Here is a 27,337-nt window from a genome sequence, read left to right as displayed (position 1 = left end):
AGGCCATGTAAAGAGAGATGACAAACTGGGAGAGAGGAAGGTCAGAAGGCTCCCAGGTTACGACAAAGAGTGACATCCCATTGAAGTAGATGGTGGTGGTGTGTGTGTGTCTGTGTGTGTAAATGTCATCATTATTCTACAAAATAATTCCACAGCGTTATCAAACTGCAAATTAGAATTTCTCAAGAAGTATATATTTCCAATTAGCACTAACCAGTGATAATGTTTTCAGAGTTACACCCTTCTGAATCCACTGAACATAGAAGGCTGTAACTGTTTAGGATTCTGGGTTATCACTTGCTACTGAGGTGGTGAACAGCAATATATGAGTTTTGTAGATAATTGTCACAGGCTGTACCGCTTGTGTTTCACTGCTTCCTGACCTTTGTCTGTGTTATCTGACATCTGAAGGCACCTGCCAAACATATGATACAGTGAACTCCAGTTCTTAAAAGCTAATTTATTTCTTTTTTAAAATATGTAATTAGCCACCACAGAGATCAAGGCTGCTTAAAAAATTAATAAAATAATTTTTAAAGCATACAATCTTTAAAATAACAATGTGTGAATGCTTTAATTGAATGCAGTTCAAATGCAGTTCTAAACAAAACAGCCTTCAGCTGCCTTCTTAAGATTAAAAGTGAGGAGGCCAGGCGCACCCCATTGAGGAGTGGATCCATAAATATGGAGCTGCCACTTGAAAAGGCTCTTCCTCATGTACCCAACAAACAAGTACATTTGATTGATGGAACAGTGAGGAGAGCCTTTCCCTGTAATCTTAGGTATATTAAAATATCTTATCGTTGTTGTATTTATTAACTGTCCTATCTTGTGAGTCTCAGGGTGGTTTACGATAGTTTATCTTTAAGGTACCATAAAACTCTCTCTTTTTTTTTTTTTTGGTATTGATGTGATGCATCGATTTGATGGGACCAAGGATTATTTTTTCCCTGTGAGTTGCGGTAAAGCGTAAAATACCTTATATGGGACTGTGAGTCATGACTTCCACCCTAGCTTTGTATGGTACCAAAACAAAGGGATTTTATCATGTCACTGCATCTGATTCCATTTGCTGACTGTGACACTGGAAGTAAGGTACATTCTCTTGAGATATGAAGCTCAATTGAATGTGGCTGTGGAAAACCTTTTCCCCTCAGGTTCTAGGAAAGGAAAGTCGTCAATATTATAGATCGGCCATCCCAGAGAATCCATACTGCCGGGTGGGTGGATTCATGAGTGCTCCATGAGGCAGAAGAATGTCTATCAGAAGGAGCTTTATAATGATGGCAGGTGGAAATCAGATGCAGGGGGAGGGAATTATCCATCTTTACAGGGTATCTATGCCAAGGGGAATGTCCTAAAATTCCTGGCAGCAACAGGTCCAGTCTAAGGATCAGGCCCAAAGGATGTGGTCTGCATTTGTCCCAGGGAGCACTAGAAGATATTTTGCCTGGACATGTGCTACCAGGCCTGCCTGTTCCGGAGGTTTAAGAATTCTGTAAGAAGTCCTCCCTGTACATATGATGGGGTTGCGTGATGCCCAAAAGCACCTGTTTCATTTGATTTTCTGATTTGAATTTTTGGGGGGGCATGGAGTGTGCTCCTCCCATTCCTTTGGGGGCAGCTGCTCTGTTCCGAGGGGCTCTGCAACGGTGGGAGGGGGCATGGCTAGCTCACATGCCCCTTAGCGTGGCCGATGCTTGCAGGAGGGGACTCTGTTGCATGTGGCTGTTGCACAAAACGCTCCCTCGGCGAGGACTGCCCTGAATCCCGCCAGCTCCCCCCCCCCCTCACCTTGAGATAGTCGTTCTCGGAGCGCAGCTCCTCCAGCTCCCTGGCGACGCCCGCGTCCAGCAGCTCCTCGGTGAGGTCGGAGAAGGCCAGCGAGGTGCTGAGCGGCAGGCGGCTGCTGGCGACGGAGGCGGCCGTGGACGGGTCGTCGGGCAGCGGGGACACGCCGTCGGCAGAGGCGCTGTAGGGCTGGGCCGGGGCGCTGCTGCTGGGGGGCGACTCGGTGTCGCTGCCGCTCAGGCCGCCCAGCTCCAGCAGCGAGAGCAGCTTGGCCTCCTCGGAGGCGCTGCAGTCCGACACCTCCGAGCTGCTGTCGGTCAGGCTCAGGCCCGGCGGCCCCTGGGGGCGCCCCGAAGCGCCGCCGCCGGCAGCCTCCTCGCCGGCCCCGGGCAGGCGGCTCCGCCCCTTCATTCGGGCCCCTGCCCGCCCGCCCGCGCCTTTGCCGGAGCCCCGCGCCCCCACCGCCTGCCCGGCCTTGCCCTTCCTCTCGCCGCGGCCGTCCTTGGGGGCCCCGAGGCGCCGCGAGTGGCCGACCCCGGCGCCGGGCTTGGCGGAGAAGGAGGCGGGCGAGCCCGGGTGGCTGCCGCGCCGGCTCCTGGCGAGCGACCAGCCGGGCACATCCCTGGGTCTGGCCGGGGACGGCGCCCGCTGCAGCTTCTTCTTCTCGGGCTGAGGCGGTGGCGGAGGCGCGGGGGCCGGAGCGAGGGGCTGGCTGCACTCCGCCTCGGCCGGCGCTGCCATCCCCGGCGAGCTCTCCGAGGCGCGCCGCTGGAGCCTCACCGGAGCCGTCTGGGGCTGGAGCCGCTCATCGTGCCGCCCGGCCAGTCCTCGTGCGCTCCCCGCGGGCTCGGTGGGGCTGGGCTCTGGCGAAATCCGACCCGCCCGGCCGTTAAGCTGCTTCTGCCACGCCGCGCTGATGCCTCCTGCGCCGTCTCCAGCTCAGCAGCAGCAGCAGCTCCTCTGCCGGCCTCTCTCGGCCCAGCCGCTAAGCCGGTGACGCGCACGCTTTGGGAACAAAAGGCGGAGAGAGGCGCTGGAGGGGCGCTCGGATCCTCGAGGCAACAGCGACCCCCTTCTCCGGACGGCCGAGCCGGAGAGGGAATTTGCTCCGCTGGCCAAGTGTTTTTCCAGGCACAGAAATCCGGTGCCTTTTCGACCTCTCCCTCGCGCGCGCCCGTTTCGCCAGCAGCAAAGCTCATTTCAGGACAGGCTGGCGTCGGAGCCGATTTTGAAGCCGGGCAAGGTTCATGTTTGGATCAAGCGCTTCTGAACATATGTAGAGTGCAGTAGCGCGGCTTCGTTCCTCTTCAGGACTTCTAGTTTCACTCTCCACGGCCCCAGCCTGAAAACACCACCTACTCACCGACACACTCACACACACAGGCACGCGGCAGAGGACTTTCTGTGTAAAATCGTGATGTCAATCCACGCGACTTTGCCTCACTTACGTGCCCCAGTAGATGGGAATACAGTAACACAACACATGAACTTAAGTGTTCCTGAGTAATTTTAGAGAGTTTGTTTGTTGGGGGGGGGGGGGACACGACATGAGGCTTCTGTTTTTACTTCTGAAAACAGTGACTAGCTGCAGAGCAGGAAATGACTGTACATGTGGTGCAGCCTCTAAGTGCTTCCCCTACACTGGTTTACCTTCATGGTGTAAATCTTCCCTAGGGCAGGGGTAGTCAACCTGTGGTCCTCCAGATGTCCATGGACTACAATTTCCATGAGCCCCTGCCAGCATTTGCTGGCAGGGGCTCATGGGAATTGTAGTCCATGGACATCTGGAGGACCACAGGTTGACTACCCCTGCCCTAGGGTCTTTCCTGTGCCAGGCTTGACTCAAGGTGAGCATCAGTACTTGCAGCAGTAAGGATTCAGAGACGAACCCCTTGGAGCTTTCCTCCCCTCAAGTTCCAACTGACCTTTTTTTGCAGAGGGATATGAGAACCACCTCAGTAATCCATGCATCCTCCCTGTAAAGTAGGCCGTCATGATTATCCCCCGCCCATTGGAATACACATGGGGGAACTGAGTCACAGAGATTTTTCTAAGGCCACCCAATCAGTTAAAGACTGAGCTGAGATCTGAACCAGGGGCTTCAACCACTACATTCATTTATTATCAAAACCCCTACAACTGCACAAATCTGCAATTCAGTGCGCTGTTGGTGTAAATATCATATGCCACCAGTGGTAATAACTTCCAGACAGCTGTGTTAGTCTTTTGCACCAAAAACAAAGTAAGAGTCCAGTGGTATTTTAAAGGCTAACATAATTATTGCCAGTATAAACGCTTCATGACTTTCATATCAGATTAAGGATTAGTTCTAGAAGAATAATCTTGTAGATGCCATGGGACTTCTGTTTTGTATGCCAACTATAGATAGGTGTTACCTTGGGCTATCTTCATCATGGGGCAGTTGTTCAAGCACTTTTGCCAGCTGTGCTGCTACTCTCTTGTACATAGGCTGTTTCTGTTAATCAAAATTTGTTAGCTCTGCTCTGCCAGAGTTTATTTAAGAGGACGCTATTTATAGAACAAGATTGTTTCAGTTATTTGCCAAAGGTACTTTCCTTCAGCTTGGTTTATAACAGCCTTCTGATTCTCTTCCAACCACATCATTTTTTCCTACTGAGTTTCCATCCTTCACCTCCTTTGTCAAATCAGTGGGTCTGAATATTGCTCTTTCCTGGGCTGATTACTTGGTTTATTCCGATGTGGATCCTGCTGAATTAGGATCAATTTGAACTCGGTCTTCCTCTATCTCCCCCACCCCCAACTGAAACAGAAAGTGTTCTGCACTCGATTGTGGAAGCTCAGAAAGGGGGGAGCCAAGCACAGCAGGAGTCTGTTTCTTTTCTTGAAGGGGGGGGAGGATTGGAGACAGCAGAGGGGGGGGAACCTAGAGACAAATCTCTGCTGAGAGAAGTTAGGGCTTCTGGAGTGCATTCACTTTAAGGGAAACCTTGCAACCAGGAAAAAGAAAGACTTTGAACTGACGCCCTGGCCAATCAGGGAATACTTCTTTGCTAAAGCATTGGAGGCAGGAGGCGTGAGGCAGAGTTATTTCGCAAAGAGCAGAGATCTGCACATCTAATGGCAGTTTTTGAAATATTGAGGCTTATATCCATTCCAGGATATCACGGGGAAAGGTAAGGTCACCACGAATTAATCATGCTTGTTGCAGAGGGAAAATTTAAAGCGCCCAAAATCAAAATGCAAATCGAATCCAGTGTAGATAGGAGGGATTCATTCGAACTGGGACTGGGTAAAAAGCCCTGTGCGGACTACACCCTAGTCTGTTGCTGTGTGAGACAGGATGTTGGACTAGATGAAGCACTGCTCTGATCTAGGAGAGCTCTTCTTAAGCTGTAACCCTGATCTTCCTTGGTGTTCTCCCATCCAACTACTAACCATGGTAGATACTGCTTAACTTCCATGGTCCAGCAAGACTGGGCTAGCCTGGGACATCCAGCTCAGGGCAGTGGGCTTAAAAGAAGGGTGTAACTCTAATACAACAAAATAGATTAGAGATGGGGGCATAAAACAGCTTACTTTATTCTCTTCTCCATTATATCCCCATGACAACCTGGTGAGGTAGGTTTGGTTGAAAGTGTGTGACTGGCCCAAGGTCATCTAGCAAATTTTGATATGTTGTTTTAATTATAGGTCAAACAAGTTCTCTGAGTTCCAAACGTTTTTTTTTAAGTAAGTCTCTAGCATTCTTTCTTGTCAAGATGTAAGTTAAAAGGCATATCTCCGTGAAGGAAAGAACTAGATATTTGGGTTTCTTTAATGAAAGCTAGTAATTCAAAGAACTTGCTTGATCTTTCAGAACGACGATATATCGATACTTTTTGCCATTTCTAAAACTGCAGCCATAATACTGATATATCTTTTTTTCCCTTTTTTTTGACTTCAAGTCACAGCTGATTTATGGTCACCCTGTGGGGATTTCAAGGCAAGAGACATTCAGAGGTAGTTTATCATCGCCTGCCTCCACATCACCACCCTAGTATTCCTTGATGGTCTCCCTTCCAAATGCTTCCGAGATCTGATGGGATTCAGCTAGCCTGGATTATCTGGGCCAGGGCTATACTGATATAAGCACGTGCAAAAAAAAATTTAAATGAGGCTGTGAAACCACCAATGACAGCAGCCTACCCTTAAAATCTGGGTTGTTTATCATATGTGTGGAAAAAAATAAACTGTGAAAATGAGGGGAAAGAGAGATGCAGAAGAACCATGCCTAAAACTAATTCCAATGTGTTTGTTTGTTTTTATACCATCCTTCCATATGGCTCTGGGCGGTTTACATAAAATGTCATAGGCCAATTGCATAAAACATCATAACAATATATCTATTGTAACATAGCACATCAAATAGAACAATATTTTAACAGAAACAGTAACTTTGAGATCTTTAGGTGCGTCGGTATATTCAGTCATGGAGGAGGGTGTCTGAGGGGGGACCAGCAGATGCTGTTGGGTCGGTCAGCCTCAAGCAAATGCCTGGTAGAGGAGCTCCCTTTTGCAGGCCCAGCGAAATTGTGGGAGTTCGGGGAGGGCCCTAATCTCTTCAAGGAGCTCATTCCACCAGTTGGGGGCCAGGACAGAGAAGGCTCTGTCCCTTGTTGAGGTCCGACGTGCTTCTTTGAGGCCAGGGATCACCAGACAGTTGGAGGTGGCAGAGTGTAGGGCTCTTTTGGGGGTATAGGCAGGGAGGTAGTCTCTCAGGTACACTGGGCCCAGGCCGCATACGGGCTTGTAGGGAAGTATCAAAACCTTAAGCCTAATCCAGAATTCAGCTGTGAGCCAATTGAGTTGTTGGGTACAGGCCAGATGTGGGATCCCCAAGGTGTATTGTGGGAAAGCTTAGAGACTAGGGATCAAACCCCTACACCACAGTGGCCTTATGGACAACTCAGTAAGAAGATATTAAACTGACCTATGTACTACTGACTACACCAAAAATGTGCTTCCATATTACATTCTTCAGAATCACTGTCTGTTGGAGAATGGCTGCAAAGAGGCTTGAGATAGCATATTTACAAGAACCTGTCATTCAGCTGCAGTCAGGCATGGACACCGTTCGTTGCCATGCTCACCTGCTCCCCTTTCTCTTCCACATACACAGAACTTAACTACTAACTTTTGAGTCAAGTCAAGCTCAAATCTCGAAACTCCAGTTCACCATGACATCCAAATACAGGCATTTCAGCAAATGCAGTTTGTTTCTATTCATGCACTGAGGTCATAACTGTTGGTTAAATCCCAGAGCAGTACTATGGGGAGTAAACAAATGTTGTTGTCAGCCATTTAGTCGTGTCTGATTCTTGATGATCCGGTTGCACTGCCACAATCCTTGGTCCTGCACCTCCTCTCTCAGCCATGCAATGTTCTGTGTAGTTTCCATCCCAATTGTGGCCATCCACTCTGCCCTTCGTTGGCCTGGTTTCCTTTTTCCACTAACCAATCCTAGCATAATTGCTTTCTCCATTGAATTGGATTGCATGATATGGCCAAAGTAAGTTAACCGGAGTTTCATGATTTTGCCTACCAATGATATATCAGACTTTATGCACTGTAATATTTCCTCGTTGGTGACTTTTGCTGTCCAAGGAACCTGTAGAAGCCTGCACTCAGATATCATGCCAAATTAGGTCTTGATGAAAATGGGAATTTTTCAATCAGGCTCTACTCAGGTGAGCAGGAGGAAAGTGGGAGCAGGGCTAGGTCTCCTACTCAAAGTACAAACGCTGTTAGTTGGGGTACCATAATATGGTGAGCACTGCTATTGACAGCATGACTTTCTATTTCGAAATCTTTCCTTGCATGCCCATTTCTGAAGTGGTCGTTCAAGGAGAAGCTGAACAGGAACAATCCAACAAAGTCTTTCTGTTCAAAATAAAATCAGAGTCCAGTAGCAGAAAGTCTTCCTGCTTGGCTATTCCAGCAGAGAGAATCCAACAACTGACCATAGATGTGCTTTCTCCACTGTGGCTCCTGCCTTGTGGAATGTTCTAACCATGACTGAGACTGCAGTGCTACACATAACTAGTTATCAGTAGGATTCTATTATGTAATTTCTGTTCCATTGTGTTAAACCTTATGCTACACTTCAGTTCTTTCTGATGGTTCCAGACTCCTACAATGCTAAAACGTTGTTAGTTACTGAATGTCCTATTTCAGAGGTAGTCAAACTGCGGCCCTCCAGATGTCCATGGACTACAGTTCCCATGAGCCCCTGTCAACTAATGCTGGCAGGGGTTCGTGGGAATTGTAGTCCATGGACATCTGGAGGGCTGTAGTTTGACTACCCCTGTCCTATTTTCTTGAGTATCCTGATTCACTCTGGTTAATCCACCTTGAGAAAGGCAGACTATAAATAACATAAATAAATGGAAATAAACATGAAGGTTTTGCTAACATTCCCTGCTAGATTGTTGCCATCCCTTTTCTGAAGATTGCCAAAAAGGGGAAACGAAGCCTATTCCATAAAGTAGTTGTCTGGTGGTTCTATCCCATCTTCCCATTTCTCATACAGCTGTGCTTTCTGTCAGCAGCTGGGAGAAAGCGCCAGAGGCACTGCCAACTCTGGAGCCTACCACCCAGTGGCCTGAGAGGAGGCACGCTTCCCAAGCCCACACCACCTGCCCAGTTTCAATACAAGCCCCTGCAGCCCTGCTGGCAGCACAGGCCTTGTCTTGTACTCGGGACAGATGGTGTTTGATGCCTCCTGCTTGGAATGGCAAAATACCTTGAACTTAATATAAGAAGAACGAAATGTTTTTGTACTCAGGAGTTCAAGACATTCTGAGCAAGAACTGTAATCGTTGTTGCTGAAAGTGTAGATAAAAAAGACCAGGAATTCTGTGGCACCTTAAATACTAAAATATTGATTGTGGCATGTGCTTTTATAGACAACAGTTTACTTTGTCAGCCCTGGACATGAAAGAAAAAAGAGATCTTGGGGGGGGGGTATCTTTTTTGCAAGATGAGATTAACCAAACACATATTGAAAGCAGAGGTATCTTATGACCTAATCAATTGTTGTTAGTTAACACGTCCACAAATTTAATTTTGTAGACAATATTGCGTTTGAAAATTCTAAGAGGACACCACTGTAGGGTACAATTAAAATACGAACAAGCACATACTGAAAGCAGAGATACCATATGAGTTGATTCACTGAGGACAACTATCAAGCCCTTAGATGTAGATAAATCTACCAAATCCCTGATGGGTTAAAAGGTAAAACCCTGTTGTATTTGCTGCAAGAGACTAAAAAGGCTTCTCTTTTTTTGTCTTTTGAGGAATTGCCTGAACTGCAACTCTTTATTTTATTGATTGATTCATTTATTATATTTTTATACCACTGTCTCTTGCAGTTCTGGGCATTAAACATATACAATGTGAATTCAGTAACTGCATCAATCAACAACAACATCAGTAACATTGAATATCTAATTTTCTACTGTATAACTATTACATTTCGACCATAATCCTGCAGATTGGTCAGGTTGGGAGGGGGGTTCTGAAGGACCCAATAGACGGTGTCAGTTTCACTGGCCTCAACTAAATGCTTGGTGGAAGAGCTCCATTTTGCATGCCCTGCAGAAATGTGCTAGCTCCGCCAGGGCCCGGATTCCTCTGGGAGCTCATTCCACCAAGTGGGGGCCAGAACAGAGAATGACCTGGTCCTGGTTGAAGCCATGCATGCTTCCTTGAGGCCAGAGATTACCAGCTGATTGGAGTTGGCTGAGCATAGTGCTCTTTGGGGGGCATAGGCAGAGAGGCAGTCCCTCAAGTACATTGGTCCCAGACTGCGGAAGGACTTGAAGGTAATTACTAAGACGTTAAGCTTGATCTGGGATTCAACTGGAAACCAGTACACCTGTTGGAGTATTGGCTGGTTGTGGGCCTTCCATGATGTTTCCATGAGAACCCTGGCTGCTGCATTCTGGACCGGTTATATATTCCGGATCAGGGATAAGGGTAGGCCTACGTAGAGCAAGTTGCAGAAATCCAGTCTAGAGGTAACCGTTGCATGGATCACTGTGGTGAGGTGTTCCAGGGCCAAGTAGGGCACTAGTAGTTTGGCTTGGTGCAGGTGGCAGAACACCAGCCACGCTACTCTCGTGATCTGTGCCTCCATAAAGAGAGAGGTGTCCAGGATCATGCCCAGGTTCCTGGCGGAGTGAGCCACTGAAAGTTGTACCCCATCCAGGATGGGCAATTGCACTTGCTTGCTTGGACCCTTCCTGCCCAGCCATAGGACCTCTGTCTTTGAAGGGTTGAGCTTCACTGCCAGCAGACATCTGGCTAAAGATTCTGAGGTGAATCTGTGCAGCCATCCAGCAGGAGAAATAATAGTGAAAGGAATTAAACATTTTTTTCAACTACAAGTTTGCCAAGTACCTGTTTTAACCAAGTTGTGCATAAACTTTCCTGGGTTGCAGCATGGTCACTGTCCCAGATGGAGGAAATCACAATAGAATGTCCACCCCCTATTTAGCAAGCATCATTGGGTAGAATGTATAAGCTCCTTGGACAACACTTGTTTAAGTCTTTACATGGGAAACAAAATAGACATTCATAACTGGCAGCCAGACCTTTTGGCCAATCAGATAAAGGCTGTAAAACTTACCAACAAGCCAATGAGAGAAAAATTACAAACAAGGCACCAAAACCATTTAAGTAGGTGTATTCATCCCTCACTGCATTCTCGATAATACACATACCATTGCCTGGGCAGACAGGAAATTGCGCGTGCACACACATTCCTCAGGAGGTTATTTGCTGACAAGGGAAAAGATGCTTGGACTTCAGAAAAAACTGGTCAGGATAGTTGACCAAAGCAGATTGTTTTCATCACACCTGTACAGACCCATGCAGAACAGGGCTGGCTTTGGCCTTTCCCTTTTGTTGTTATTCAAGGCATAGAGGCTGAGCTTTTCCCTACCCCAGGTGCCATAGGCTCCCACCACACTACACCAACCTGGCAGGCTTCCTTCAGCAGCAGGAACACATACGAATGTACTAGCATACTTATCAGGATATGAAACACCAATGGTCTGTACAGCCTTGTATTGTTTACTCTGAGCCAGCAGCAATTCACCTGCTTGGTTCCCACATGGTTGGAGCATATGGGGCACCTTGAGGGCAAATTTGAAGTTCTGGGGGGGGGGGGATAGAATCTGAGGCAGGTAATGCCTTCCTTCCCTACCACAAGCCAAGAACTGGGCAGATTAACGGACAGTTGTACCCTTTTGAGGCAGTTAACTCCAATGGACTTTAAATGACCCACATCAGTGGACCTTCACTGATCCACATTGGTGGTAACTGAAACCTTCCTACCCCATCATTCCTATGTGATTTTTTAAAGGGACTCCAGAAAGAGCTTTGTTCTTACATTTCCATATATGGCTCTAGGAGGCTACAGAAATACTTTGTTCTGTTCTGTGAGGTTACTACTGTGGATCTTCAACCCAAAGCTATATGTACGCAAAGATCTCTGTAGAACAGACTGTGTAGAAAGGAAGCAAAAGTTTTAAAAGTTTGAGGAAGATTAACTGGAGGTACCAGATGCTGAGACTTACTGGACACAACACATGTTCTCCCATAATGAACCACAGCTCTTCTCTGAACACCCTAAACAGTTTGCACATTATGGACACACCAAGCAGCATCTTGTACTTTCCTCTGCCATTCCAATGACTCTTATGTACATGTGTTTTTTCAAGAACAAATTCTACCACCCTTATGGTGCCCCAAAATCTGCAGGCTTGTCTTATCTTTGAATTTATGGGATGAGAATCAGGAAGTGTTCACATGTGTGAAGGGTTGTTGGCACAAATACATATTCTAAGCAAAGAGTATTCACATCTCTTAATCTGTTCCTGATAAAACTGCAAATTCCCATAAATTTTCTCTCCTTTTTGGTTTCTGTTTCTGTGAGATTCAGCTCTAGAAACCAACTGGATGCAGAGACCAGAAGTATGCACACAATAGACACAATGAGTTTAATGAGTTTAAGCTATGTGGAGAACGATATCCGCTAGATATCAGGGAGAAAGTGTTCACAGCCAGAGTAGTTCAGCAGTGGAATAGACTGCCTAAGGAAGTGGTGATGTGTTTCCCCTAACTGGCAGTCTTCAAGCTGGATACATACCTATCCTGGATGCTTTAGGCTGATCCTGCGTTGAGCAGGGGGTTGGATTAGATGGCCTGTATGGCCCCTTCCAACTCTATGATTCTGTGATTCTAAATTCAGAATAGGTTCTGCTAAACATTAATTTGAATATTCATTTGGAAGGGGTATCTGTTGCGGTTTGGTTTTGTTTTTAATATATTCTACTTGGTCCACCCTGAGTCTGTAGATCTGTAATTCAGTATCTCATAAAATGTTCCATTTATCAGGGTGTAAATCAAAGCTGGCATTCAGTGCATCTCAGGAAGTCATGTGACTTGCATACAGCAGCTGCAGGCAGAGCATATGAAGACAATCAATGGAGCCTCTACAATTGTGACTGCATCCAAAAACCTGGCAACGAGGCAGTTGACTCTCAATGCATTTGCAAATTGACTCAAAATCACTGTTTAAATTTGATTTGTGATTTGACTGCAAAGCGTGCTCAAAGTTTTCACCTGTTTATGAAGATGCAATCCTTTTAATTCTGTTGTACAGCACACAACCTTCACTGCCAACACATCTTTGATCAAATATTAAAATGCACAGCAAATATTCCTTGGCCATTTCCGCATGAGGAATCTACCTCTGGACATCTTCTGATTGCTGGCAGATTTTAGAGCCTCTTCCACATGACATCGCCTGCATCCCTAGGCTGTCCAGGGGCTGGCATGCATTTTGCCCATATTTGCCTCAGGACGAGGGAAATTGTAAAAAGTGGATTTGCCACCTTTTATCTCGCATCCCATTGGTGAGCAACCAGAAAGGCGCAATAGTCTCGGCAGCATTGTCCTGCCCTTGCACCCACCTTCCCCTCTCCATTTCCTGCTCTGAGTAAATTTCTTTTTTTAAACAGCATGGTCAATGTTGCAGTACGACTGCAAAGCTACATTGTCAAAGGTAAAATAAAATCTTCTGCAAAGTGTCCAGTCTTTTGGGGATCAGCCAGGCAAAACACAGCCCCATTTGTGTTTTCTGGAGGTGGGAAATGAGCTGGGAAAGAGGGGGGGCAGGTGATTGAGCAGCCTTCTCCTGATCATACAGGGGTCTGAGTGCTTTGTTTTTCAGCCAACCGTTTACAAAAAGTGACTTTTTGGACTCCAGTTACCATGTTCAGCATCTCAGAAATCTATCCAGACTGTATGACTGAAAACAAGCTGTGTGTATACAGAAAATATTCTTAGATAATAAGTTTATTTTAAAAGACATCTCGTTAAACAGAGATTCTACCTGAAATGTTGAAGAGTTACTGTTAGAGTTATGCATAACCTCGGTCCCTGAGATTTTGTTGCGTCTCTTGTGGAAGCCATATGGTGGTTGCACCCATCATCCAGTGTCAGAATTGCAAAGGTGCCCACATGCACAAAACTGTTGTTCTGGGGCAGGGGTGGCCAAACTATGGCTCTTCAGATGCCCATGGACTACAATTACTATGAGCTCCTGCCAACACTGCCTATCTTGACCATTAGGATAGGACCTCAGTGCCCCCCCCCCATCTCAATTGGCAACATGAGCTGGTACAGTCACCAGCACCATTTATGAGTCCATGTATATGAAGATATTTGAATGCTACAAAGGATCTAACATGCTGTATTATCAGATATGAATAGCTCATTGAAAACCAGACTGCAATAGTAACACAGACAGCTCAAAATAAAACCTGGAGAGGCAAAGTCATGGCTTGGGAAAAGCTCAGTGTTGTAGAATTTGCCATTGAATGAGCATGTGGTTAAAAGTCTCCATTCCCTCTGCAACTTGCCCAGATGTTCCTGCGACCCCCTTCGTTCAAACATGAAGAAATGAGTAAAAGAAAAAGAGGCTAGTGGCCTCATCATCAGTCCTCCAGCACAATTAGTTGTCTGTTCAGTGAATCTGAACAACCAATTAATGCCACAATTAATTTTGTCTCCATACTCGAGAAGTGAAGCAGAAGAAAAACAGGGCAGGGAGACCAATGCATGGCCATTTGCAAGCCCTCTCTCTGCCAGCCTGTGAAGCTGGCAGAAGAGAGTTCTGCTCACAGAGAAGTTTGAAAACTCAGGAGGTAAAACAGGATTGCCAAATGTTCCCACATCGCTTGCCCAGTATTAGAAGAACAGTAAACCCTCATCATCCATCGTGTGCAGTTTTATCTTATGACAATACTGCTCTGCAGCCATGTTTCATTATCGTAATTTTCATTTGAAAATTCTAGGCAAAAGCTGAAAGCTGCAAAAAGTATTTTTTTTAAACTAGCAACTGACAACATTCAGAACCAGTTGATCAACATTTCAGACACACAAACCACAACAAATGGGACAAAGCAGAATGCAGCAAACAACGAGGGGGAATATCTCCAGTCTACACCATGATCGCCATCTGCTTCTTCAACCATTTCTGCAATGGAACTAGGCCATGTGGGAGCTGCAAAATGCTGCAATCCTACAAGAAGACAATATCCGTCTTAATAAACACATGGTAACTTTATGTAGGAGAAAATACAGAAGCACAAGCCCTACCAGATGGATTCAGGTGGATCACCATGTTGGTCTGAAGCAGCAGAACAAAGTTTGAATCCAGTGGAATCTTTAAGAGCAATTAAGTTTTATTCAAGGTATACACTTATACCTTGAATAAGTCCTACGACGCGGGATGCGTGAAGACTCTTAAAAAGGCAGGACGGTCCCACCAGATCCGGGACATTTGGTCACGTTACCTTAAGACCAACTAAGTTTTATTTTGGATACAAAGTTTCATGTGTATACACACTTCATCAGGTGTGCATGCACATGAAAGTTTATTTCAGAATTTACTTAATTGGTCTTAAAGATAACACTGGACTCAGACTTTGAATTGTAGAGGGAAGATGTCAAGCAACAACTCAAGGTTATTTAAAAAATAAAATTAACATTTGGTATTAATGACTGTTATTTATAGTAGGATTGTTTTTTTATTGTTGTTGTTGTTAGCCATAAGCCGTAACATCCCAGTATATATATCAATATATAACAGTGTACCCTCCACAACAGACAACAGAAGGGTTAAAACATTTTTACATTACACAATAAAATTTTAAAAGTTTAAAACTGTGATGGTGAGAAATAAATTCAACGGGGGAAAATATCCATAAAATAATCTGGAATTACAATTTAGCTAAAATTCTTGTTGATTTAGCAGATACTCTTTTCTTATTTATATTTATTGATAAAGAGATAAAAGTAGTCACTTTAAGGGTAACAAAAGGGGTTAGCCAATAAAAAATTAATATATTCCTCTTCTGAGCCAGAAAAATGTAGAAGTAGTTGATTCAGCAGTTTGTTTCAAATGGACCCATAGAAGGAAAGTTTTGTGGGCCAGGGAGACAAAATCTGATCTGCCAAAGGAACTTAATGGCTTTTGGCTTCTCCTTTTAGGGCCAAACTGATTCAGAAATCTATGTGCACTTGGATTTATGGCTGTGAACCACATATTCTAAGAGGGCATGCTATTTGAGAAGAGAAGAGCTGGCTTTTTGTATCCCACATTTTACTACCCAAAGGAGTCTCAAAGTGACTTACAATCACCTATCCTTCCTCTCCCCACAACAGGTACTTTGTTGACAGTGGTGAGGCTGAGAGAGCTCTGAGAGGAACTGTGATTGGCCCCAGGTCACCCAGCTGGCTGCATGCGGAGGACAAGTGGGGAATCAAACCTGGTTCTCCAGATAAGAGACTCCTAGACACTACACCAAGCTAGCTCTCTGCCACTGGAAAACTCAAATTCTTTCCTTTTTGAAGAGTTAAGATGGTTATTTCTTATTCTGTATATATTTTACCATCATTTTGTCCTGAAAGAGAAGTTTCTTAATTAGAATTGTCCTGGGAAAATCAGGGCAGTCATTAGCTCTCACTGAAGGGAGCATACCTTTTGGGGGAGAGAGAGATGTTTCTCATCCTTACCTCCCTTGCTTGATATAATGCAAGACATTCCCTTGCATACTTTGGAGAAAGGCTGGCTCCTATAGGACACTCACTGGACACCGGAAGTGCTCATCTGGACCAGGGCCTGCTTTAGAAACACAAGAGGCCTCAAATAATTTTATCTGGCCTTCTGGTCCACAGAATCGATTACGGTCTTTTGTGTCCTACATATTACATCACTGTATGTAAGGGAGCCAACTGTATATTAAACATAGCTGTTCTTGTATTTTATGTATGCTGCTTTATTTATTTATGCCTGACCTTTGATAAAGGCAGTGATGCTGAAACACATCTGGTCAGTGGTGGCATTAGCATGAATGTGCACTTGGATTTTAATGAGGCTATATGTTAAACCTTGGGTTTTAATTTTAATAAATATTAATATTCAATTTTACAACACATTTTACCCTACAGAGTCTTGAGCACATTTTCCTTATTTTGACCCTTTTTTGAAAGAGTCTTGCTACATTTAAAGCAAGCCAATTAGAGATAACTTAAAATTTAATTGAATACTTTTCTAAGTCATTTTAAGTGGAGGAAAATTTGCCATTGTAGACCACTATGCAGCTATGATGTTGACCGAGCAGATTTTCATTTGTTTCAGCTGAGACATTTTGGGAGCAAAGGTGAAAAACATATGAAGAAATGTGCGTGTGTTGTTTAAAGGAGACAGCGGAGAAGCCCAAAAGACAGCTGATCCAGACTCCAACTTGCTGAAATGTCAGTCCTCCAATATAATTTGCAATGCCAGGTTCCCTCTGTAAGGGAAGAACCTGCTGTGATGTTCTTAAAATCTGGTGAGTCCTCATTCTTAGGCTTCAGCAGCATAGCAGGCAGTCAGCGCCTCACAAACCAGCAGGTACTCCAAAGTACTTCTCAAAGTCAGCATAATAGTTGCACATGTCCCACATACTCAGCACCACCTTGTGTGAGTGGCTGTGGGGGGTGCTGCTGAGCAGATGTTTTGTGCTCTTGACTTAACCACCTCCATTACAAGCTCTTTGAAACTGGTCTGTTTCCATCATAGACTGTCCATCCTATTGTGACTCGCTTCCCTTTCTCTTCCATGTGAAATGTCTCTCCCCCCCCCCCATAACATCTTTCTATCCTCCATGACATACTATTACATCATGACATACTGAAGACTCCCCATGCTTCAGGCAGTTTCATGGTGCTAACCTAGCTGATAAATCCTCACTGCTCATTACTCTTTTGCAAATAAATACAAACAAAAAGCCACAGAATATAGACTGACTAGAGGCCAAATCTGTTGCATTCAGGAATACAACTGGCGCTAGATTGGGGGGGGGGGTGAGGTGGTACTCTGCTATTAGGGAACTCACCAGCAGGGGCAGCTCTCAAGCAGCAGGGATATGCAGCCTCCGAGCCTTGGAGGGAAGTGGAAGGAGGAGGGGGTGGTCAGGGGTGGGGAACAGAAGGCAATTGGCTAGCTGCTGGACAGACAGGCAAGCTGGTTGGAGGAGGAGGCACTCAGGGGCAGGACAACAGCCCTGAGTGGGTGTTAAGCGTTTGAGTAGCACTTAAGCCATGAGACACGCTCCTCCTCCAAGCCCTTACCAGAAATATATTATGTGGAAAAGATACGTATTCACATATAAGTGATGGATGCAAAGCAGAGAACATTAGACATATCTGAGGTAAATTTTTGACTGGTAGTGGTTAGTAATCTATGGTTAGAGGTCATGTGAAATTAGGGAGAAAAATAGTACAGGATTCAGATATTTATTTCAATGCCATCTCCTCATTGGGGACTCATTGTTTACAACATTATTATCCCATTGTCATTTTATCATCACACAATAACACACCAGAGAAGTAGGTTAGACTGAGAGAAACCTACTGACCCAAGGTCACCCAATGAGCCTCCATGGTGAAGGGGGGAATTTAAACCTGAGTCTCCCACATCCTATCAGTGGTCTATCAACTATCTACTAGCCAAAGTGACTGAGTGGAACTTCAAAGGCACTAAATATCTGCATCTCAGAGCCAGGAGGCAACATCACGGGGAGGCCTTAGTCTCTTTTTGGTCCTCCAGATGAACCGGTTTGATACTGTGTGAAACAGAATGCTGAGCTAGATAGTCTAGTTGTCTGATCCAGCAAGGTTTTTTTTTTTATGTCCTTATCCTAGGTGAACACTCAAACCACTATACCATCCTATAAGACTTTAATACTTCTATATTTCTCTCTTCATAGGGAAAAATATTTTACTGCATCCATCCTTCATGGTCACATGTTGAGAATATTATGCATTCAGGGTATTGTTGCTGTGATGGACTGCACTTTTAGAAGCTCAGAAGTGCTGTGTTAACAGGTAATGAACTATGAAGGATTAATTCCTCACAGAGCCTTCAGTGACAGGCTGCTCCAAAGAATTTCATTGGCTAGCATCAGTTGAGCAGAGATAGTCTTGAAAGCTGAATAATCAGGAGAATTCAGTTTGAGGGCATTTCCGCACATTTCCGCACATCAGTAAAAATAGTGTTATGCCAGCTGAATGGAAAAGCGCTAGATTTTATCACACTCCCCAGCCCCTCCTCACCTTTTTGCTGTCTCGGTTTGCCTGCTGCCTTTTCATGCTTCTCACCCTCCACACATGCTGCTGGAAATGGCATACACCTTATATGTAACTCGCTTTTGCTTGTCAATCAATTCAGGCAACCAATCCCCTTCCTCCATATTTTGACACAAAGGTTCTGCAAGATTTTAAAAAATTAATACTTCTCCATTGCAATGCCTATGCATATAATCATAGATGCATAGTGCTTTTGTAATGCCACCCCTTATGGGATCATGAGTCCTTTGATACATATAAAAATTAATATTGATCCTGATTTGGGGGGGAGAGAAAATTTTCAAGAGGCATGCTTTGTGTTACAACTTTGAAAAAAAAATTATTATTGTCATTGCCTACACACGTGTCTGCCTATTTGTTGTTCCAGGATGTTTGCCATTTTTAAAAAGAAATTCCGGTCCCCGGGAACAAGGGATAGGGAGGCGGGTGCAAGGGCGGGACAAAGCAGGCGACTTTAGCGCATTTGAGCCTCCATACCTTCCTTCTGCTGGTTGCCTGCAGGTTGCTGGTAGTTAGTGCTTTTTAGGTTGGTCAATCCATTTTATGCAATTTTCCAACTTGCGCTTTAAAACGGAGGATGTATTGAGCCGTTTGCTGGCCAGAAGCGGGATGTGGGTGACATCATGTGGCGCTCCCGGAATATAGCATCTTCATGAGGTAAGCATGACACTACATTTATGGCATGCGGAAAAACCCTGAGTCTAGTCCAGAATGAGAAGGGTTTAATTCTGACAGAGAGCATAAACAGAGAACTGGGAAGATTGACAGGAAGAGTGGGTGGTTAGGTGAAAACTGCCATTCAGGCCAGAAAAAGGGATTGATCATCTAGTGAGAGAAGAATTTCCTTACCCAGATAAAACAGAGAGATAGCTCTCAATAGTGGAGAGATCCCTGGTCTAGTGTGTTTCAAAACTGCCTTTTAAATCCTCAGGAGTCAGTTAAATTTCAATAAGAGTACTGGTGAGTTTAGAGAAGAATGTTGGGTACCAGACAGAGTATCCCTGCCTTCTGAAAACCAAAAAAGACAAATATGCTCAAGAAAACATATTGGAATGTTTAGAAAACAAAAGCCTCTCAAAGATTCTAAAGTCACTGTGAAAACTTTAAGAAACTTTCAATTGCTCGAAACATAGGAACTGTAGTCTGTGCCTATACTGATTTACACTAGAAGTTTTACCCCTGATTTCATCAGACCTTTCCCCTCTATGTTAAATAGAATATTTTGTCATCTTTGAATATTAAAAAGGCCCTTGGGTGCCACTGCAGTAGTTTAAGTTAAAAGAATGAACTCATCCCTTCCCTCAGATTCCAAGGTTCAACCAGAAGCAATATATCATACTGTCAAAGGGTGGAACAGCCATTTGTTCTTTAGAAAAGAAGGAAATAGATAAAAAGGGCTGCTCAGTCAGAAAGGGAAAGGGAAACAGAAAGAAAATGTGTCTCTGAGAGAGGGAAGTGAGTGAGGTTGTCATAGTTACTTATGAAGTACAGAGGTTCTGAGCTGTGACTTCCACCTCACTAAGTAAAATTATAGTATGACTAAACTACAGACTTAAATTGATTTAATAGTCATTCCCTTTTAAGAGAGAATGTTGGGAATTGAAGTTCTGTGAAGGGAACTAGAGGCTTCTAATATAAGGATGCCACTTCCAGATGGGACCTGGGAATTGCAGCTCATCTCCACAGAGGGTGGACTCTATGGCATTGCAACCCAGTGAGGTCCTGTTCTCCCCAGGCTCCATCCCCAAAACTCCAGTAGTTTCCCAACCTGGATCTGGCAACCTTAAACCTCCCTCCCCCATACACATACCTTACACTGGGGGGGTTAAAATTTGTTTTATATATGTTTCTTTTTGTAGCACAGGTATAGCTAGGAATCAAAACAACCCATATTATCCTTCTGTATCAGCTCAGCTGTAAATGTCCTATGTATCAGCAGTGTGCTGGATAAAGAGTAACTTAATTCATGTCTAAATACTTGTGACAGCCCTGTTGGAAGCTAAACCACATAGCACGTCATCCTGTAGACTTTTGTAGTCTTTAGTCTGCTCCCAAAGGCTTGTGTCTCCGTTTTATTCTTAATTCTAGGACAGTTGGAAAGTTCCGAGAGATAGAAAGGGTTTGTGCTTCAATCTCACCTCAGCAATAACAGAGCCTTTGCATAGCTTGCAGATCAATAGGAGCAGCCCAAAGCTTGCACATGATTCTCTTCCAGTGCCTGCCGATGGGAATTCACTTTGAAGACAGAGAGCTTAGGCAACAAATCAAAACAAAATGCTGCCTTTTGGCAGAGGTCATCAGGGCTCCAGAGTTCTGGGAGAGAACAACTGGGCACCGCTCATCACAGCCCTCTGTCAGGTACGAGTCAGCCAAGAGGGGAAGTTGGCTGATAACACAGTCCAGTAATTAAAGTTGTTTTAGCCCCTCTGCAAAATACTATTCAGCTTCTGTTGCTTTTATATTCTGTGTAAAGAGGAGCCAGCAATAAGCAATGTTTTCTATGCCTTGGCAGGGGAAAGAACACTTGTCGTTAACTTCGGAAGATGGCAGCAGGTTATTTCCAACTCCCAATGCCCATTATCCTTATCCTTACACAAATTAGCTGTACACAGCATTTTCTTCTACAGTTTCGTTTGAAATTTTCTTAGAGCACTGCTGTCCGGAAGCATCTCTTTTCCCCCTCTCTTTTAGTTCTGCATCCCTAGAAACAGAAGACATTACAAGACCTGGAGCAATTCAGCCTGTCTCTTACCAGTCCATCCATCTGCCATGCAGATGTGAAGGGCAGAATCAAAGACACATTGTATGAGAACAAACAATCCCTGAAGAAACCTTCTTGCAAAGACACCTTTAAATAACTGGTAATCAGGTGGTCAGCTCTGGTCAGCTCTGGCAAGAACTTTTGCAAATACACAGTCAAAAAGGAAAGGTTTGATGAAGTAATCCTGTTTCTCCCAGTCGGATCAGGCAAGGAATGGTAGAATAGTATAGCTCAAGTGCTCCTCAGATCATTCACCTGACAATTGGCTTAAAAAGTAAAAAGGCATTATAAATAGCGAACAAGACATGGCTTTTTAAAAAGATAGATAATACACTGTCTGCTATGAACTTATCACCACCAAGCTTATCTTTGTCCTACTAAACCATGTAGTTTCTCCAGCCTGGGAAAGGAGGAGTTCAGCCATGCTGGCTATCTTCTTAGAGAGCTTCAAGCATTTCCATTCCTAGCCACACATTCTCATAGATCTCCCTTATATTGAGATTACTAGACTCCACAGTTTCCTGTGGAGTAATTTCAAATGACATCCATAAATTGCAGTTTTTCCATTCAAAATATATTCAGATAGTGACTTAATGACAGCCTGGGTTCCTGCTTACATTCTTTTGATGGAACAATGGACAATTTGTTTAGATGAGCAATCTTCATTATGCATACATTTTGTACTTACAAATTGGTTCCTGATTAGCAGTGAAGCAGACCTCACTAGAGCTGAGATCCCAAAATAAGTATTTTACTAGGCACAGTATATGAGCCTCTTGTGGCGCAGAGTGGTAAGGCAGCCATCTGAAAGCTTTGCCCATGAGGCTGGGAGTTCAATCCCAGCAGCCGGCTCAAGGTTGACTCAGCCTTCCATCCTTCCGAGGTCGGTAAACGGTAATGACTGGGGAAGGCACTGGCAAACCACCCCGTATTGAGTCTGCCATGAAAACGCTAGAGGGCGTCACCCCAAGGGTCAGACATGACTCGGTGCTTGCACAGGGGATACCTTTACCTTTACCTTTAGGCACAGTATATTTCAGACTTACGTATTTGCCTGTCCTTGTGCATATGTCACATTTTCCCAAAATCCAAGGGTAAATTTGGCATTAGAGTCATACATAAGCAGGACTGCATAAATATATCACTTAATACAATATCAGACAATAATTAACTGAGAGAGTCAGATGATATCAATTTGTATTGTTTCTCATCCTTGAACACACAAGGGTCCCAGATAAACTGGAATTAACAGTGAAAGTATAGGGCAGCTCTGAAAAACAGAGGCTAATTTTCAGTTCCATGTGGCTGGCATATCCCCACTGTTCACAGAACCTCTCTTGACAGGCAATCATTGTCTATTTGAATCTCATTTAAACATCTACGGGGAACCTCTGCTAGAAACTGTCAGCGATGGGATCATGCTGCTGGTAAGATTTGTAGATGCTTGAGCAGCCAAGGGAGAAAGTCAGCATCCAGGTGAAAGAAGGAAGGGGAACGGACTGGCACAGATCATTTAACAGACATAAAAATCTATACCTATCTTAGAGAAAATCCCATAGTGCACTGATTAGTGTTTGGAAATGCTTGGACTGGGAGGGGGTTATAAAGCAGGGGGCACGTGGTGCTCATTCTCCCATCAGTTGTCACTCACTTTTCAAGAAGACAGAGACAACCAACCAAAGACAAGCCAAGAAAAGGAGGAGGCTGTAGTGGCAAGAAGACTCTGTTTGTTTAAGTGCCCTTTTAAATCCTGTCCTTCTTCCACGGAGCTGAGGGCAGCATACATAGTTCCCTTTCCCTCCGTGCTCTGCTCAAAAACAACCCTGTGACCATTTCTGTACAAGGGATTTGCCCCTGGACAGCCTCTAGTTGCTGGCGGGTTTTAGTGCTGTTTCCACATGACATTGTCAGCAATTCAAGGCTGTCCAAGGGCTGGCATGAGTTTTGGCCAGATTTGTCTCGCAATGTGGGAAATGTCCAAAACTGGATTTGCCACTCTTTATTGCACTTCACATCAGAGAGCAATCAGGGGTAAGCCTGTGTGGAGGGAGAAATGTGCAACAGTCTTGCTAGTGTTGTCCCACCTTTGCACCCATCCTCCCCTTTCCATTTCCTGCTCACAATATAATTTTTTTTAATGGCATAGTCTGTACTCCTGTGGAACCACAAAGTTACAAGTTAAAATAAAATATTCTGTTCATTGTCATCATCTGTTTTGGGGTCAGGCAGCCAAGACACATCCCTGTTTGTGTTTTCTGGCATTTGGGTTTTAACGGGGAAAGGGTGTGTGCATGATGAAGCAGCCCTCTCCCAATCAGATAGGCATCTGTGCTCCTCATTTTAAGCCTTATTGTTCACACAAAATCACTCATTGGGGTCCAGTTACCATGTCCAGCCTTTCACAAATATACCCAAATGTAAATAGAGACCCAAACACCAAGAATCCCAAAAAGTAAGGGCATGCTTTATTGTTGTGGCGTTTTTCCATAGCAACGCTGAAGTGTTAATTTTTTAAAATGCTCTTGTGTTGTTGCATTACCGCATAGCAAAAGATTTCGGGGCTCGGGAGGGAAGGAAGTTTGGGGGCTCAACTGCTGTGCTAGGATTGGAGGCTTGCAGTGATTGACAAGCCAAGGAGTGGGGTAGAGAAGCTCACTTTATTTTCCCTTGCCACCTTGTCGGGAGGCAAAAATCCACGATGAGGTAGCAGGAAAATGCTGGAAGGGTGTCCCATCAGGAAGCTTGCAAACACACGGCTTCCAACTGCATGTTTCCAAGTAGGAGGTGGTGCAAGTTTAATGCTTCCATGCAGAAACGGTCTGTGAAGTGAATTAGATTAGTGTGAAAGAAAAAGACTCTGATTGGGTTCACCCAGTCAGTTTCATGGTAAGCAAGGATTTGACCTGGGGTCACCCCTGGACAAGTCCAATGCTCCACTATAACACACCAAACCTATTTCTTTGATTCTTCTGAGCCAGTTGATCCACAGAGTGTTGTTCACATATTAAATTAAACACATATGAGTAGCTTTTGGAGATTCTGATGAAAACCACTGAGGTTTGGAAGACACCCAGACTACAGTTTGTGGTAGAATGGCTTAAGTTTGACAGCAGCTGCTGGAACTACTCTCAGCAGAGCAAAAAGTACAATTCTTTGCTAGAGAAGTCCAATTGTTGTTATCTTTCTTTCAGTCAGTATCCAAAAGAGTTTATAAACACCTAGGCTGAAAGACAAATTTCCTAGGCTGAATTCAGATGTAGTTTGTAGCAAGATGTAGCAAGACAACCCTTCATGGATGCAGGAACAGAGGCAAACTTTGGTCTGTTAAGAATATAAGAACACTAGAGCTGCCATGCTGGATCAAGCCCATCCATTGGACAGATTAACCAGCATTTGTGCAACAACCAGGGGCTTTACGCACCGGGATCTTTGTTGCAAATTGGTCACTGAATGAAAAATCGCCATTTAAAATAGTGGAATTCGTCGTTATGCATACCTGCCTTTGTAGTGGAATCCAGTTGCGTTTTGTAGCGTTTCCCACAGCTTCCGGTCTCGGCAGAAATCGCTAGAAAGGAAGCGCTATTGCCAAGCTCGTCCCGCCCCTGGCCGTCAAGCAGCCAATGGGCAGCCGTTAGCATGCTCCCAAACAGCCCCTTTCCCTTTAAGAAAGGTTTTAAAAAAAAAAAACAGACCCATTGTAACGAATCTGTGTAGATTCGTTGCAACGGAGAGACCCATCCAGCTGCCTAATGTGAGCTGTCGTTTGATCGTATGATCGTTGCCACGCTGCCTCGAGTGAAAAAAAAAATCCCCCCCCCCTCTCACGGGCCCGATTTTCGGCTGAATTAATGTGTAAAAAATAAAGGGACTTTATTTTAGCAAACGGGCTTTTCTGTGGTTTGTGCTTAGTGACTAAAGGTGAAGGACTGAAGCCAGGGAAGCCTCTAAACAGAAAGAGGCTCGCTGGTGCGTTTATCCCCGCTCGCTCGGAGAAAAAAAAATGGCGATCGCTTCGCCGGAAGTTTGGAGGACAGGCTCAGGAGGAGGGACTTTGAAGAAACCGCAACAATGTTAACGCACAGGTCTTTTTCGCTAGTGTTGCAGATTGGTTGCAAGAGTGTAGCGCTTTCCGGAGGGTGAATCCACTTTTTGGGATTCCCCTGAAAGCGCTACAAGGAAGCGCTTTTTGCAGATTGGTTTCAGGTGTGTGGCAGATTGTCTACGACGTCGTGCGTTATGGCAAATCAATAGCGTTTCCAATTGGCAACCATTGTGCGATTTTGAAGGCGTGCAAAAAGCCCCCCAATTTAAGCAAACCTTGGTTTATTGCAGCATCTGAATGCAACTCTGGTGTTTGCATACATTCCCCTAGGCATAGTGCTGCAATTTTCTGACTGGAATTATTTATATGTAAACTGACCCTACAAAGCAGAGGGGGAGTTAGGGGTTACCACCTTCCAGGTGGAACCTGGGGATCCCCTGGAATTATAGCTCCTCTCCAGGCAATACAGATCAGTTTCCTGGAGAAAATGGCTGCTTTGGAGGGTAGACTCCATAGCATTATACTGCATTGAGGTTCCTCCCCACTCCAGACTCCACCTCCAGAGTGAGGTATTTCTCAACCCTAGGAGTGATATGGAAGGCTGAGTTCACTTTTTGCTGCACATGCTTGTATATGTGCTTGCACACCCTGTTTTCTTGACTTAAAATATCCCCGCTGGGGGGGAAAAGGAGGAACAAAGCAGGGGCCCACAGCATGTCTTTTCCTCCAGCCGTAAAGCACAAGGCTACTGGGGAGGGGAATTTTCAGCTGGGAAAATGGCATGAGAAGATGACTCAAACTCCTCCTTCCCTAGTGACATGGCCCTGGTCCACACTGCACCTTTACAGTAGCTTCTCAGGGGACAAACTACAGCTTGGGGGGTCCAGTTCAAGAATTTCAGTAGCACCATAACTAGGTGCTTAGTTTCCCTGCACTCAATTGTGTGAATCAGGATATACAACAGAATGTTGCATGCATACAGCATGCATATGCACTTTGCATTCTCATTGCCTGCAAACACTTAGGACCAAGCCAGACAAGAGATGTAGGGATCTGCATGCATTGTGTAGGGGGTTGGACTAGATGGCCCTGGAGGTCCCTTCCAACTCTATGATCCTATGATTCAATTAATTGCATAAATGTGTTTGCTTGTTCATGTTTAAAGGCATGCATTCTTACAGGCAACAGAGCTGCGGAACTAGTGCATGGAGCTAAACCCTGTCCTCATTCCACCTCACTGTGTTTTATTGCTTGAAGGATCTTTCTCACATCCCAGCTTCAGTACCAGAAGTGAACTAATAATTGCCTGAGGAGACTGCAGCCTGGGAGACCTCCTGGATTTCAGGCTTCAGTACTTGATGCTCAGGCAGCACTGGTAGCCAGGGTTGCCTTTTCCCAGCAGGGCTTGATGTACCAGCTGTGGCCATTCCTAGACCACAGTTAGTCCTGAATGCCACAGCTAGGCTTTTGATTGGGGCCTTTTGTAGCTAAATGCAACGTAAAAACCCTACAGTGATTACTGGTTAGTTTTTGACTCCAGTTCAAAATGCTGTATATATTCATTAAAGTCTTAAATGGTTTGGGGCTGAAAATGTGCAACCTCCCTTGAGTTTCCCCATGCCTTAGTGATTTGGGGGAATCATGTCTGAGTGCTCTCTGCCATCTGAAATGTGGTTACGGATTAATTAATCAGACTTGAGATTTCTCTGAGGCAGCCCTTCAGACTCCAGGGAATGGTAGAGGACAGGAAGGCCTGGAGGATCATTGTCCATGGGGGTTGGACATGACTTCGCAACTAACAACAGCAGCAACAAATTAGGCTAACTTCCCTTTATCCTTCAGAAAGTCTTATTTTTTTTTAATTTGAAGAGGCCCACAGCTGCTGAATTTTAGCTTCTTTTTTGCTGGCAGCTAGTTAGTCTGTGGTTTTCGGGGTGTTTTATATATGCTTTCATCTTGTCCTCTGTTCCTAAACCCATGCGTGTTCTCACAGAGCAGTTCTGTCTGGGCTCTCT

At 44.8% G+C, this 27,337-nt stretch overlaps 1 protein-coding gene across 4 annotated transcripts in view; it reads right to left on the bottom strand.

Moving 5' to 3' along the window:
* MTCL2 (microtubule crosslinking factor 2) overlaps positions 1-2,799 on the bottom strand; it is a 97,979-nt gene extending 95,180 nt beyond the window's left edge. For 2 of the 4 annotated variants that reach the window (XM_077335250.1, XM_077335251.1), the window contains exon 1: positions 1,795-2,798. In XM_077335250.1, coding sequence (XP_077191365.1) covers positions 1,795-2,532 — 738 coding nt within the window. In that variant the 5' untranslated portion in view covers positions 2,533-2,798. Of the gene's footprint in view, positions 1-1,794 lie in introns of all 4 variants that reach the window. The other 2 variants (XM_077335252.1, XM_077335249.1) reach the window with 2 other exon arrangements.
* Positions 2,800-27,337: the final 24,538 nt, after the last annotated feature.

Source organism: Paroedura picta, chromosome 4 (genome assembly GCF_049243985.1).
Source record: "Paroedura picta isolate Pp20150507F chromosome 4, Ppicta_v3.0, whole genome shotgun sequence".
Classification (NCBI taxonomy): domain Eukaryota; kingdom Metazoa; phylum Chordata; class Lepidosauria; order Squamata; family Gekkonidae; genus Paroedura; species Paroedura picta.
This window is presented reverse-complemented; position numbering and strand designations above follow the sequence as displayed.